Source organism: Primulina eburnea, chromosome 16, assembly GCF_022965805.1.
Source record: "Primulina eburnea isolate SZY01 chromosome 16, ASM2296580v1, whole genome shotgun sequence".
NCBI classification, from domain to species: domain Eukaryota; kingdom Viridiplantae; phylum Streptophyta; class Magnoliopsida; order Lamiales; family Gesneriaceae; genus Primulina; species Primulina eburnea.
The window spans coordinates 1,551,307-1,567,090 of record NC_133116.1 but is presented as its reverse complement, the minus strand read 5'-3'; the positions used below and the strand labels follow the sequence as shown (position 1 = coordinate 1,567,090).

General features: G+C 34.7%; 3 protein-coding genes across 6 annotated transcripts; 1 reads left to right on the top strand and 2 right to left on the bottom strand.

Moving 5' to 3' along the window:
• Positions 1-2,645, top strand: LOC140816822 (amino acid permease 3-like). The gene is made up of 6 exons (XM_073176295.1): positions 1-418; positions 529-762; positions 853-946; positions 1,037-1,251; positions 1,365-1,504; positions 1,628-2,645. Exons 1-6 carry the CDS (start codon positions 289-291, stop codon positions 2,279-2,281), a joined length of 1,467 nt encoding a protein of 488 aa, XP_073032396.1. The 5' UTR covers positions 1-288; the 3' UTR covers positions 2,282-2,645.
• A 2,246-nt stretch (positions 2,646-4,891) lies between these two features.
• On the bottom strand, positions 4,892-7,329 carry LOC140816970 (MADS-box protein defh21-like). Of its 2 annotated transcripts, none has more exons than XM_073176490.1 (7): positions 6,934-7,329; positions 6,188-6,275; positions 5,906-6,070; positions 5,773-5,814; positions 5,630-5,671; positions 5,291-5,515; positions 4,892-5,186 (listed from the first exon to the last, which is right to left on the bottom strand). In XM_073176490.1, the coding sequence occupies exons 1-7, from the start codon at positions 7,119-7,121 to the stop codon at positions 5,166-5,168; spliced, it is 771 nt and encodes a 256-aa protein (XP_073032591.1). In that variant the 5' UTR covers positions 7,122-7,329; the 3' UTR covers positions 4,892-5,165. The 2 variants fall into 2 exon arrangements, with proteins under 2 accessions (XP_073032591.1, XP_073032592.1); XM_073176491.1 differs by having other exon boundaries at positions 5,906-6,004.
• Positions 7,330-9,857: 2,528 nt separating this feature from the next.
• Positions 9,858-15,711, bottom strand: LOC140816542 (uncharacterized). 3 transcript variants are annotated; one of them, XM_073175878.1, is made up of 15 exons: positions 15,569-15,711; positions 15,080-15,357; positions 14,963-14,997; positions 14,787-14,865; positions 14,565-14,643; positions 13,479-13,562; positions 13,211-13,374; positions 12,965-13,009; positions 12,372-12,528; positions 11,670-11,889; positions 11,466-11,579; positions 11,000-11,125; positions 10,753-10,804; positions 10,204-10,361; positions 9,858-10,124 (listed from the first exon to the last, which is right to left on the bottom strand). In XM_073175878.1, exons 2-14 carry the CDS (start codon positions 15,335-15,337, stop codon positions 10,209-10,211), a joined length of 1,566 nt encoding a protein of 521 aa, XP_073031979.1. In that variant the 5' UTR covers positions 15,338-15,357; positions 15,569-15,711; the 3' UTR covers positions 9,858-10,124; positions 10,204-10,208. The 3 variants fall into 3 exon arrangements, with proteins under 3 accessions (XP_073031979.1, XP_073031978.1, XP_073031977.1); XM_073175877.1 differs by lacking the exon at positions 15,569-15,711 and adding an exon at positions 15,446-15,476 and having other exon boundaries at positions 9,858-10,112; positions 10,191-10,361; XM_073175876.1 differs by lacking the exon at positions 15,569-15,711 and adding an exon at positions 15,446-15,476.
• Positions 15,712-15,784: the final 73 nt, after the last annotated feature.

The window sequence follows — 15,784 nt, the reverse complement described above, 5'->3', positions numbered from 1 at the left end:
TCCGCTCTCCATCTTCAAACAAAATCGAGAATCCACTCCTTTTTTAATATTTCAAAAATCTTGAAAACCGTGATTTCTTGGAGTGGATTAAATTAAACAACAGTCGCGAGATTTGTTTGAACTGGTGCCGTTTCCATGCACAGAATTTCTGAAGAGAAACTAAGCATTCAATACTCTGATTGATCTTCGCACTTTCTTATCTCCCTCCGTGGAACTATATATCTTCTGAAAGTAAATTTAATATATTCTTTCTTTTCGGATTCTCAACCAAAAAATAAAATTAAAAAGATGCCTGCTGAGAATACAGGATCGACGACGCAGAATCATCAACGACAAGCCTTTGACGTCTCCATTAATGTAGCTACTGATCAGGTTGGGTTCAAGTGTTACGACGACGATGGTCGCCTCAAAAGAACCGGTATATTTTATAAAAAAATTAATTTATATGTGATTTATTCAATCAAGATTTCAATTTTCTTTCATGTAAATATATGTTCTTGAACTTTTTTTTCTATCTCCTGTGAACAGGTACTATCTGGACCGCAAGTGCCCATATCATAACAGCTGTGATTGGTTCTGGTGTTCTGTCCTTGGCTTGGGCCACTGCTCAATTGGGGTGGATTGCTGGTCCAACTGTCTTGTTCTTATTCTCTTTTGTGACCTATTACACCTCTACCCTTCTGGCGTCATGTTACCGTTCCGGCGACCCGAACAACGGGAAGAGAAACTACACTTACATGGATGCTGTTAGAGCCAATTTGGGTATATTTTCTCGATACAGGAGTTTGTAGTCTTTATATAATATAAAATATGAAGTTCTGAAGATTATCTTGAATTTTCTTGGAATTGCAGGAGGGTTCCAGGTTAAAGTTTGTGGGGCAATTCAGTATTTGAATCTTTTTGGAGTTGCCGTTGGTTACACCATTGCATCATCTATAAGCATGATGTAAGAATCAAACAAAATTTAAAGATTTTCTTTTAAAATATAATTTTCAGGATATTAGTATTCTAATCTATATGCGAACTAATGGAACAGGGCAATTCAGAAGTCTAATTGCTTCCACTCAAAAGGAGATGACAGCCCTTGCATAGTTTCGAGCAATCCTTATATGATTGCATTTGGCGTGATAGAAATAATTTTCTCACAGATCCCAGATTTTAATCAGATTTGGTGGCTTTCAATTGTTGCTGCAATAATGTCCTTTACTTATTCTACGATTGGTTTAGGCCTTGGAATTGGCAAAGTTGCAGGTGATTTATTTTTCAAAAAGATAAAAATAAAATTTGTCCCGAGTTGGATTTTAGAAATATTGTTTCATAAAGAAGTATATTTTTTTTATCAATATCGAATTTATTCATTACAGAAAATGGTAAAATTCGAGGAAGTCTCACCGGAGTAAGTATTGGAACAGTCACCGAAACTCAAAAGATCTGGAGGAGTTTTCAAGCACTTGGAGCCATAGCTTTTGCCTACTCTTACTCCCTCATTCTTATTGAAATTCAGGTATATTTATTTGATTATCTTTCAACTAAAAACTTCATTGTGTACCTCAAAATATGAAATCATTATCAATTCACTTGCTCTAATGGTTCTAGTAATCATGTAATCTACTTTCTTTCATTACAGGATACAATAAAATCTCCACCATCAGAGCACAAAACAATGAAGAAAGCCACATTCCTGAGCGTAGCCGTGACAACAGTTTTCTACATGTTATGTGGTTGCTTTGGCTATGCAGCATTCGGAGACAGCTCCCCTGGAAACCTCCTCACCGGTTTCGGCTTCTACAACCCCTACTGGCTTCTCGACATAGCCAACATAGCCATAGTTGTTCACCTAGTCGGCGCATACCAAGTTTACAGCCAACCCCTCTTCGCGTTCATCGAGAAAACTATGGCGGAATGGTTCCCAAACAGCAAGTTCATCACGAAAGAGATCGCGGTCCCTGTTCCAGGATTCAAATCGTTTAAACTGAACTTATTCAGGCTCGTATGGAGGACGATTTTCGTGATCATAACGACTGTGATTTCAATGTTGATGCCTTTCTTTAACGATGTTGTGGGGATCCTTGGTGCGTTCGGGTTTTGGCCACTGACCGTTTATTTTCCAGTGGAGATGTACATTGCACAAAAGAAGATTCCTAAATGGAGCTCAAGATGGATCAATTTTCAGATTTTGAGTGCTGCTTGTTTGATCATTTCGATTGCTGCTGCTGTGGGCTCGTTTGCAGGAGTAGTATCTGATCTTAAGGTCTACAAGCCCTTCAAGACTGTTTCTTGATCATTGGTTGGTTCGGTTTGATTTGATTCGATGATTTTCGAGAAACATACTTTCATGGAAGGAATCCGGTTTTAATTTTGGTAGTTTCTTTTCATTCAAGAATTTATCAGAGATATGGGTATCGCGTGACAAGGGGAGAAAAGTGCCCATTTTCAAGTATTTGATGCGAGTCAAAAAACACTTCTAGATTTTTCTCCATGTAATCTCATCTTTGTTTATGAAATCGATGTAAGTCCTATAAAATCTTTGGTTTTACCTAATAATTCTTATTTAGAATTCCAAATTTAACCTGAATATTTTTTTATTTTATTTTTATGTTTGCCATTTAATTAAATAATGTATGTTACCATAAATTTTACTTCTACGCTATTGTTTCCAATCTCGTCCTTAAGTTTTCCATGATCAATGATTATGGAAAATCAACAACATTATTATTTTTATTATTTGTGATTGAGAACTAATTAGAATTGCTATATTTTGGATATGTATTTGGCAAATTTTCAGGTTTAACGCAATAGTCTACGAACTATATCAATCAAATCAACAGAACTAGACAAATTATGCGACAGAGATTCAAAAAAAAAAATATTAATATAAAAAATCGAACTCGTAATCATGAAACAATACTCTAACCTACTTTACTAACTTAGCCACTCCACTCCGTCTTTACATTTGACCTTGAGTTCCACGTGATAATGATTATGGAAGAATCAATACCATTATTAATAAATAGACACATGGTTAGTCCATTGCTAGCGTTTGCATGGTATCATATTTGTTCAAGTGTATTATCTCTCTTTTGGTGAAAAAATACAGAACATTTTTTTATAAAAAAAATGTACTTAGAATCGCACGTTATGAACAAAAACAATCGATGGGACCAAAAAAAAAAAATAGATAGGTTGAGAGTTGATAAGAACCATGAAATGTGTGTTCCCCCAAACACACCACTCAATTGGCACATCACTGAAATTTGAACACTCAACAGATTGCCCAAGCTTTAATTTGGGTTCACTAACTTGCAACAGAGCCATGGTTTTTTTTTTTAAAAAACAACAGAAAAGTTATCCTGTTTTAAAATAATTGATTTTTATATATTTATACTCATGTTTTCCCATCAAGCTAGTCATGTTGCACACTTACCATAACCATTGGATTAACAAAATTGAGCATGCTAGCTCCCCCAATCAATGGCAAAACTTGTGTGAGACGGTCTCCACGGGTCGTATCTGGGAGACAGATGCTCTTATTTGGGTCATCCATGAAAGTATTACTTTTTATACGAAGAGTATTACGTTATTGTGAATATGAGTAGAGTTGACCACCGTCTCACAGATTAAAGATCCCGTGAGACGTTCCGCACATGATATCAACTCCCGCATCAATTTATGGGTCAATCCCACGTATGTACATATCTTTTCCACCGGCCTCTAAATATTTCCTTGAAAATAGTTTCCCAAAAATGTTACTAAATTATATATATCTTTGTACTTGAACTGTACTTTTATTATAAATATATATATTTTTTGAAAATTTGAATTAATATATTTTTTTTGGGGATAATTTCAGTTAGATTTGAATATTTAGGTACAAAAGTGAAATTTGACTTTGAAATCTAGAGCTTGGAAAATTTGTGATGCTTTTACTAGTCTCTTGCGACTTGGATTATAAATATTTCAAATGCATCTGTAATCAGAATTATGTCATAATCTCGTGAAGGAAAATTTTCGACACAAAATATATTCTAAAGCACCCGTGGTTTGTGTGTGTGTGTGTATAAAATAAAATTATTATTCAATAAAGAATGATTACGCTGAGAAATATTATGTTTCTTTTCAAACCTTTGGGTTCTGACTTGCAATAGCCACTCGATAAATACAGACCCGACTCTAGGGGTAGGCGCCCTAGGCAGCCGCCTAGGGCCTATCTTTTTGTTTGGGTCTCTAATATAATTAGGGCTTTAGTTTTGAGCTTTTAATTATCAGTTTTAATGTGATATTTGTATATTTAATTTTAAAAAAAATTATATAAAACATTCACCTAAAAAAATAGCCTAGCCTCCAAATTTCTGAAGACGGCCCTGGATAAATAGAGTGTGTCTCATGTGAGATCGTTTTACGGATCTTAATCTGTGAGACGGGTCAACCCTACCGATATTCACAATAAAAAGTAATACTATTAGCATAAAAAATAATATTTTTTCATAGATGACTCAAATAAGAAATACGACCCGTGAGGCCGTCTCACACAAGTTTTTGTCCATTAAATACTGGAAAATATCCCCAAAAAACTATTCGATAGAAATATTTTTCTAACATATCCAAGAATTTTCAAAGATTTACGCTACCTAAAATATATGTTCTTTAAGTTTGAAAAGTTACTATATATATTATATTATAAATAGAGCCCCTTATAATAACTAACTAACTTGGTATCTCCACTCCATAATTATTATTAACAGCTTTATTTTTAATTAATTTACTAATTATTCTGTCTCATTACAGTTTTGTGTTTTTAATCTTATAATATTGTTTTGAACGAATATAAAATTAAAAAAAACTTATTTAACTCTAAAAAATATCAATGATAAAAAATATTATATAAGCACGCATGCATCGAATTACTATTGTTAATGTATATTATAACATGTAGGGATATTAAAGGAACATCTACATTAAAGAGTGTTTAAATTTTCACATGTGATCAACACTTACTACTACTAACTACATTAATGCACGCACCTGCCTGAAGCTTTCAAGATAAATTTTCTTAAACGATTAATTGCAAACATATATAATCCTACGTACGTTATAGATTTAACTCACAAGCCCATCATAGAACCGTGAAGAAATTGAATGATCGCCCGTGAAATCACGAGTCCCTCTCAAGTGGTGCCATATTCACTCTGCGAAATAGTATCCAACAAAGGATATATATTTATATCTGATATAGATTTCAAAAGTCATACCAAATTCATACAAAAATGATGTATTCGTGTTACGTACGTACCGACGTGCCGAAATCTTGAAGATTAGGATGAGTGGGCTGCAACCTATAGAGGTGTGGCTGCTGCAGAGTTGCTAATTGTAGCTCAGAACTTGGCTGCTCCACAATATCTTCTCCAAAGAATGGAAACTGGTTCAATAATGGCTGTTGTTCCATCAATCTCAGCTCTTTCATGGCCTCTTGGTTGTGCTCTATTTCTGCTTGTTTCTGAATCTGACTGCCCATCAACTGTAGAAATATATATATACATCGCAATAAATAAAATTTTGTCAAAATTTTTGAGTATACTCAGAAGCTAATTTGATTTAAAGGGTATTGATTAAAAGATAGATTTTACAGTACCCAATGGTACATTTCTTGATTTTCCTTCTCCAGCATTAATTCCTGAAGAAGATTATTTGGAACAAAAGTTACTGAAATGATGCATATGGACTTAATATTATTTACAGGGAAAAGAGATTGATAATTAAACAAAATTTATTTACCGTCTTCTTCAGATTTTCCAGTTGCTCGTGAAGTAGCTGAAACTGCGTTCATGCATTTAATCCAACAATTGATGAATAAATATATGTACACTACCAAAATGATCATCACGAAAACCAATATTAATAATTCTACCTTCCGGGCGCGAACCTTGTCGACTGAGTGCTCAAGCTGCTGTTCGAGTTGGCGAAGTTCCTCGAATTGCACGCTGCTCAAATCATCTCCTTTGTATCTCTGAAGGGTTAATTGAAGATTCAAAGTTTGTCTTTTCATTTGTGTTAGTTCTTTGAACATCTGATCCTGGAATTAATATATGTATATATATATATATAAATTTATTTAATTATAAACGACACAGAAATATTATCTGTGTTAAGACACACGAACAATAGTTATGATATACTTAAGTTTGCATACATTGTACGGGGCTGGTCCTGTCCGACTGTTTCCATCTGACAAAGAAATCCCCTTGGCCTGCACGTACCTATCTATCATTTGCTTCATGCTGTAAAAAAATATTTAATCAAAATGAAGACATCAGTTTGTGACACACACACACACACACACCTGATAACTCAAGTTCTTTCAAATCCCAAACTTTTCTACGCTAAACTTAATTTAGTCGATTTTCTCATGAAAATTCTTTTTACATAATTTTCCCTGTAGAATTTAGTTTGTTTTGGTGAGTAAACTGGAATATTAATTCTTAATTTTGACCGATTAGCTAGTCCTTCAAATTAAATACACAGATTAAAAAGGTATAACCCTCTCTTGAAAACATTTTTAGACCATTAATTTCGTGGTTTCGAAATATTTTATGTACTTGTATAGTCCACAATCAAATGAAACTAATTCAGGAATGAGGAAACCCTCGAAGACTATTGTTACTTTAGACCTAAACAACAAATCAATGCCTTCCATAATATAATTAATGAGAAAAGGGATCGGAATAAACAAAGAAAAAATAATTAATAGGGCTAATTCCCTTTCGTGCGTGCGTGGTAAAAATATTAGATCAAATTCAAAAGACTTAATCATAATCATGACCACAGATATCCACCTAATATATATTTCAAGAAACCCTTTTAAAAAAACCTAAAACAAATTCATAACTTGAAAAAAAGAAGGGGAGTTTCATAATATAATTTCTTAAATAAATTTACCTCAACTGAGGGGTGCAGTATTCAGTGAGCTTGCCTTTGCTAGAGAAAACAATGAGTCCAATCTGAGCATCACACAGCACAGAAAGCTCATGCGTCTTCTTCATCAACCCGGCTCTCCGTTTCGAAAACGTGACTTGCCTGCTCGTGTTGTTCTCAATCCTCTTCACTTCTATCTTCCCTCTTCCCATATCTAACGTGCCGCAGACTATATATATTCTTAGAAAAATATCCAAAACAAACAAAGGTATTAGCGACAATCACAAGGGAGGAATAAAATTTCTGATTTAAGATAAAGATAGCACTTAGCAGTGATTATCAAGCAAAATAACTCCAGTATTAGAACGATGACAAGAATAAACAAAGGATCTAGTTTGGTAAAATTTACTACAAAATAATTATCTTGATTAACCCATGGCTGAAGCATTGTGATCAATGTTATATATAAATGTATACTCAAGAGGCTAAAAAATCTTTTCGAAACTGCGATAATCTGAAGTAGAAACTCAAAATTTTTGGCAAAAAGAAGCTGAACGAAACTTACTGGAATCTGTACAAATTCTTAAACTGGAGAACGTAGAATTTAGTTGGGGCAAAAGAAGAGGGGCATGGAAAGAGAGTCTGAGGGCTTAGACTTTGTTTTACCTTGCTCTTCTGTGCTCTCTAGTTTGTTGGTATTTGGGATTTGGGTTGAACCGTGCGATATACGCCAAGTTTGATTATTGCGTGTATTATATATGTAAGACAAGATAAGATTGTCATGCATGCATGTGCGTCTATGCCACTTTCAACCTCTAGACACACACACACACACACAGATAGATATATATATATATATATATATATATATATATATATATATATATATATATATTAAAATTAAATGGGAGTTCTCTTGATCTGAATAAACATTGATTTTCACATGAACAGGCAATTATTTCTCCAGCCATAAATCGAGATATAGATATATACTCTAAAGTGTTAGTTAATACATACATATATAAGAGTGCTAATTAACGATTTTTAGCTAGGGAATTAAATTGAATTTTCCGAATAATCATCCATGAGATTTAAATACAAATATTTGAGAGGGAGGGCGAGGAACTACAAGAATATATACATAGTCAAGAAAGTGACAGAGAAATGAAGAAATATATAAACTTAATGCATGAGGGGCATTAAGAATTTTGGTGTTCCATCCCTCTCATGCACTTATATCGGTAATAATTATAATATTGTGACTTTTAGCAGTTAAAGTTTCTTTTGCTGTAATAGTGCAATTAAATTCTTGCAAGAAATATGTCGTCCTTTGTGTTTGAGGAAATACATCGTTGTTGACATTTAACCACCACTGCTCCCCCGAGCTACCAAATATTCTTGAATTTTCCCCATTTTGGTTGTTTTTCAAAAGCCAAAAATTCAATACGCTTCTTTTAAAGGGAAGAATTGGGCTAAAATCCCTTTGTCATAAATAGGCGGGACAAATGTGATCATTTTATTCTCACCATCCTCTCATTTAAGTCAATTAATATTATAGATGAGTAGTAAAGCTCTAAATAAAAATAAAATAAAAATAGAAGGATCCCATTCAAGAATTTATGGTTGGTGCATGTTATTCTATCTTAATGAATCCGACTCCAATGTATCCCCAAGTGATCATGATCCTAGCAGTATCGCAATAAATCAGACTGTTTTGAATTGTCTTTAAATTCATTCATTATCGATCGAATCACAATTAGAAGCTTCAAAATTCCAAATATTAATAAAAATAGTGACAAGGTGAAATTCAAATTAAGATGAAACGTGACGGGGCATGCACAGTTCGAGGTTAACGGTTGACAAAAGGGTCTTCTCTCATGAAATTAATAGTCGATCCTGAATTATCAGAAAACACATGCATGATGTTTGACTCAATTCTCAGTCATGATCATGATATATCATTATGCAAAAGTTTCAGATGGGATTTTAAAGATTATTATAATTTTTACTTGAAACAGAACCTGCTCCCATACGGTGGCCAGGGAAGACTCTTTTTATTTCCAGTTGGGATTTTGAATGTGAGCCTTCCAACACTTGATCTAGCTTGACCCGAGCTCGAGTTCATTAGAGAGCATGCATGGGCTCGAGTTTTAGCCACATGGTGGATTGTGAGTTCGAAAGCTTGACGATTTACTTTGGAAAGCCTACACTTGGTTTCAAAAAGATTGCTAATAATAATTCTCCAAATTCTGGTATAACCCACATTGTCCTTCATAAATATCACATAGAAAGCTAAAAAAGAAGAATATGTTATGTTAGATCCTTATTTTCTTGAGATTGTAGTTCAATTGGTCAGTAACCGAGAAGCCGGTTCTTACTGCTAAGTCAAACAAAATAAGAATTCAATAAATTTTTGTTTCTGATTTCCCTCGTCAGTTTATCAATGGGATATTTAAGACCACATTTGCATAAAAACACAAATGTCTAAAGAATTCGTGAGTAATTTTTTTTATTTTCGTACACAGGATCGAACTCCTGTTTAATTTAGAAATTTTATGTTCTAATGGTGAAGAGAATATGATTTGTTCGCATATATGAGCAAGCTATGTTTTTGTGGAAGTATGAAATATTCGAAAAAAAACCCCAAACGTGAGCAAAAGATTTTGATCAAAGAATGATACAGAATATCCTAATGTGCTAAGGCATGGTGAGGGACAAGTCATCAAAAAGTAGGGTTTATTTTGGAATGAAGACTCGCTTTTAATGTGACATTATGCCTTTTCTTCAGTAAAAGTTGTGGGAGAAGCAGCAGAAAATATCCTTGTCCAAAGATATTTTTTCTCGCTTTTCGAAAGGGTCGACGGTGGTTCTCCAACTTCTGTCCGCTGTAATTTGAAAACATGACAATTGAATTTGTACGTGTGACAAGCTTACAAAGAGATGTATACTTGATAGCAAGTGAGAGTTGTATTTAGCATGGAATATTGAGTAAGAAGGGGTCGAGCAATTTTCTTGGAATTTTTACACAAATAATTTTCTAGAATACTTCCGGATAACAAAATTTTCCCCGACTGCGCAATCCAATACCTATAAATCGGACACGTTGCCTCTAGTGAAGAAATCTAATTCCATCGTGCAACAAATTCTGAGATCATATCTTCTGTACGGATGAGCTTGTTACACTTCCAACCATTAAGCACGATCTTTGCTCCAATCTAAAGGAAAAGGAAGCATAAGCGACATCACAAAATTTGGGTTTGAGTCACATTATGTGCGTGAACTACGTAAATTTACCTCATTCAGTCAGCATCGCCTAGACCATCACTACCATCCCCTCTCTTGGATATAGGAGCATAATGAGAATTACCCTTTTTCTTTTGAGAGGCAATTTCAGCATTTTTGCGCAAGACAGCCCCTGGAGACGGATAAGGCCGCTGCTGAAAGAGAGGACCCTGAAATTTGAAGTTTCGAAGCACGACAATGTCAACAAAAGGAATCACATACTGATGATAACATCCCAGTAAGGACATGCATCAGATGCCACTAGTAAGAAACATAATGATCGAGAAAGGGAATAAAAAACTTGTGTATTCAAGACCCTGTGCTTTCTAAGGAAAATGTGCGGCTTTAAATGTAAGTCAGGGTCACTGGGTCAGAGAAACTTTGAATTACGTTATGTGCTACTAGGGCATTGAAAGTAATATGGCATCACACCGAAACTCTAGCTCACAATATTTTTTAGGACTTGGGTCTTTTTTTCCATTTTCTACAATTTTCCTCATCGTGTTTATTTCTTGTACACTTTGAAGGAAGGTATCCATTCAAAATAATGGTTTTACATACCGTGGCAGTGGTATCTGCTGCTCTTGGTTGTACTCCTTTAAGTCCAACAACCCTGTAAATTTAGCAGTATGCGAATTCAAAAGTGGGAAGTGCACTTCTTAGCGAATTCAAAAGTGGGAAGTGCACTTCTTTGCGATCTCGAATAAACAACTAAATCGGGCGATTTTGAAGAGAGTACTTTGCAGCCCTATAAAGTAAGCATCAAAGATTATCAGTACCAATGCTTTACATGAAACTAGTATCATACCAGCCACCACGAGGAGCATCTGAATAGGAACTGGGATCCATCGGATCCAACTCATCATCCTCGGCATGGGCTCGCTTCTTCCCGTCCTTTTTATAGCCTCTACTCAGTGGTGGCTTAAGATCAGATCTGTACTTCCAAATATGGCACAATTAAACTAGAGGTAATATAAGTCTCTGGCCTTTGCTATCAATTTAAAGAAAATATAAAATCATATTTCCACTGAGACTACAACAAACATGATATTCATTTAAAAGAATGCAAGGAGATTTGAGATGCAAAAGGAAACCACACAAACCTTCACTTTTTTTCTACTTTATCATTATTAGTTCACACTTTTTTGTCCTTTAGAAATTAAGAAAACACCGTTTTGCCGCTAAAAGCGAAAAACTCACCATGTAAAAAGAGGAATGATACAAAGCAAAGTGAAAAAGAATGCTCATCAGTCGGACAACTTAAACAAGAATACCTGTATTTTGAAGACTTCTTGTCCAAGTCTTCTTTTGTTTTAGCAACAGAGGTGGTTTGCTGCTGGCTGCCTGTGGGGGCCGATGAATACTGGGCTTGTGGAAGATTGTGAAGTCTGAACATAAAAGGCAAAATTAAGATTTTAGACTCGCGTTATAGGAAAAAGTAACAAAACCAACGCACACTTATATGCCACTACACAAACCTTGTGCAGTGACGGCAATAGCCCCAAGACTGGACAAGATCCACTCCCCACCCACCACATCCCATGCATTTGGGAAACTTGAACGGTTGATCTCCCAAATTTCCAACCACTGCAGTAGCCGAGGGTATTCTGTCATAAGGTTGTGAGTTGGGTTGCTGTTGTCCACTTGGATGCACCCATTGCGACAAATTAGTCTTTTGGTTGTAGTAATACTTTTGACCTGAGAAAACAGTGGTCTTACATTTGGGAATTCTTTAATTTTAAGATAACGGACAACAAAAGACTAATGAATATCATAACATTTGCATGGATGCAATGTTGAGAACATGAGCATCACTCGATACATCAAACAATGATATCCACCAAAAAATAAACGGCACACATAAATTTCCAACTGAAAGTCAATATTAAGAAACAGCTAACAGATGAGCTTAGAATCATTTAAGCACACATATATTATGGATCAGATGCAAAATCCCAACAAGTAGAGAATATTGAAGAATGCTTGTCAAGCTGAACTGAAAATAAACAAAGAAATCAAATTACTTGATTTTCATGCACAAAAAAAAAAAATCAATACAGATAACTGGAAAAAAAAATACATACTGAAACTATAAAATAGTACAATAGCTTCTACAATTTTTCCTGAATCATTTATACAATACAATATCTAGATTTTGAAATTATTTAAACTGGTGGTACCTGTCGTTTCATCAAATGCCTCTAACCAATTTTCTGGTAGAGGAGGGGTCGCCAATACAGAAATTGAAGCTGTATTTAGAGGTCTCTCCCACTGACTTGTCCCTGAGTTCTGATTATGATAAAATACAGCACCACTTTTGGGGTCCCTTCCCTCAATCTACATAATAATTTGGAGAAGAAAGACTAATAGCGATGAAATAATAGAATGATACTACAAGGCAACTCATGGTATGATGACCACATATTTTCTGATGTTCAAAATAAAATGCTATAAACTTTAGTAGCAGAATTTCAGAGAGTTTGAGTTCTGGTGATATCATAGATACGTTTGAGAAGCATGAATCTTTGATAAAAAAAATTGATCTCTTGTTAAAGTTCCATAAAAAGCGAATATGCATATCATATTCGCATCAAAAGATTCCAACAAACAGGTAAACAAAGGGAGAATCGCGTGATGAAAGATGGATTGATCTTTTACCAAAGGGGATTTCAACTAGCTACACTATGGTTCATGTTTCAGCTATTTCATTCCAAGAAACAATAGTCATAATTTTACAATAATATATATCAGAAGACAAGAAACTGATGCTCACCCATCCCATAGGCAGGGTTGCCTGAAGTGACCGAGTCTCCAACCTCTAGAATCCAAAGTTTCACAGTTTAATAAATAGCCATGGAGATATCAAAAGGAAGCTTAATAAATTAAAACTACTAGAAAATTATTATAGCCCAAAACTCAAAAGGATAGCCATGTAACCAGGAGTTTGTTTCTAACTCAAAACTCTGGATAATAAATTAAATAGGAGGATTAAAAAAATAATTAAAAAGGATCAACTAACATGGTCTGACATGGCAGAATTCGCTGCATTCAGATCATCTTTCAGGATACCCCTTGCTCTAAGTTTTTGCCTGAGATATTCAGGTAATTCTTTACCCATTGACTTCTGTCCAGACTCACAATCAAGCTCTGCTTTATTTTGGCTCATTTTCTGGGCATCTTTTTCTAATGATTCAGAGAAGCTTAATGTCAACTATTTTTCAGTGAACTGATTGAGGGAAGAGAACTATTTTTCAGTGAACTGATTCAGGGAAGAGAACTATTCGCACCATGGTTTACAACATTGGGAATGGAAGCACCATAATAAGCACCTCCACCAGGAACTCCATATCCATTTCCAATCTCTGAATTGCCTAGCCAAAAGAAAAACAAAAGAAAGAAACTCTTATCAGATTTACTAATTTATAATACCCAATATTTTAGCTAGATATCTTTAGATAAAAGAATTTTTTTTCAGGATATTTATTTATTCTTCATCATATTCCTCTGCCGTATAAGGCAGTGAAGGACAAACTGCTAACCTAGGTTCTTCTTTTGGAGCATAAAAAATAATTACTGAATTGATTTCACAAAAACCCAAAGTTTACTTAAATCCTACAGCAGATCATATTACAGAAAATCCCAAAACAGTACATTAGTTCAAAATGCGATACTAAAAAATATTATTTGGCAGAGATTGTCTAGCATCCTTCACGTATGAGATAAAAGCTAAAATTCACTGTTCATGTTGAAATATAATGACTCTTAACATTAACTTATTAACTAAAATGATGATACTGTCACCATTTTTCATATAATTGTCCAGATAGCAACTACAGTTGTGGTCATGGATGCCATTGTCACACAATAATGAAGTTCACAACACACTGTCAGATTCAGTTAAAAAAAAGAATACTTCAGCAGTGATATATGTGAATTGTGTGAGCAGGAAACTTAATCAGGGCGTTCAGCAAGTTCCACTTAATAATGTAATACTAACACAATATCCTTGTTATGATCAGGATACAGTGGCAAGACAGGGAAAGGCCTTTAAAGAAAACACAAAAAAATACCTTGCCCTGCAATTGAGTCCAAAGTAATGAGATTATCATCATGACTACTTTTGGGGGGGAAAAATCACTTTACTGAACCAAGAACTAACCACATATATACCGAGACAAAGGGAATCGGTACAAGCTAACATCCAAATCAGATTTATTATTCCGTGGATTTAGGACAGGAAAATATTTTAAAAGTTTTCTCAAGCATTTTTTCAACTTTGTTTCTTATAAGCTTTGCAGGTCTTTCACGTTGGATCGATTATGCAAAAATAAATGCATAAAATATGATGAAAATAATAAAGTACAGTATTCAACCATCCTCCGTAAAGGTCGGCTTGCCACGTTTTAAAGCCATTTCTGATCGATGATGAGTGGCCATTTTAAGTAAATGCTCCTGTGACGTAAAATAGTCAATTGAACTAAAATAAGTTGCCCAGGTGTAGAGAAATAAATTGTCATACAGAATTATCAGATGGGAAGATAACACAAAATGAAATTAATTAAGAAGGAAGTAAAAACGGTGGCAGATCAATTAACCTTGAGAGCATTTGGGTCATGGTGTTCAGACAAAAAATCTTTACTGTACTCAGAAGGAGCAGTTGCAGCAATTGATTCTCTGAAATCATACATGTACAAATTTATTCTAATGTTAATTTCATTGTACCATTCCCCACATAGAGTTTAAACCTATAAGATGAAATCTTGGTACAAACCTCTGGCTCTGAATAATCTTTTGCGTGGAAATTTCCTGAAAAGTAACAGACGATAGTAATATAATTAGAGCATCAGTGGGATACCAACACTAAACAATAATTATTAGAACGACATACTTGTTCATGAAGCACAACATGCTGAGCCGCAGTTTCAATATCATTATTATTCTCAAATTCTGCTTGAGAACCATTGGATATGGGGACATACTGGTATGGAAAAGTTTGAGTGGGTACATTTGAGTGGGGAAGAGGAAAAAGATTACTCCTAGAGTCAGTAGCCGATAGGGAGATCACATCGTTAGATGATGGTACTGGTAACATATTTTGCAGGGATTGTGTTCCCTGGGGAAGCAGCTGATCAGGCTCGTTGCCCATAAGCTTTAGTGCAGAAATCTCTGAAAATTAAAAAATTACAGGATAATCTCAGGATAAATTTACAATGAGGAATATCCCACACATGAAATCCTAACATCCCCAATATACTTGCAGAAATGCACATCTTCGAAGTTGACGGTTTCAAACACAAAAACCACAACTGGCTTACACTCAAAGAATCCAATAACGAACACATCGAGAAAAAAAGATACAATAACGATTTATGCACACCTAGGTTGCAGCAATTACGAGAAAATCAGTGACAATCAGAATGAATTGAATCTGCTTCAAATCAGAATGAATTGAATATATCTTCAAATGGTAAACTTCGGAGAGGAATTTGACGATTGTAGGTTGGCACAACTGGGAAGCAAAAGTAAGGAAATTTTAGATAACCCGATATAAAACACCTAGATTATCTGTAGTGGAAGAAACGCAGAGTGCTTT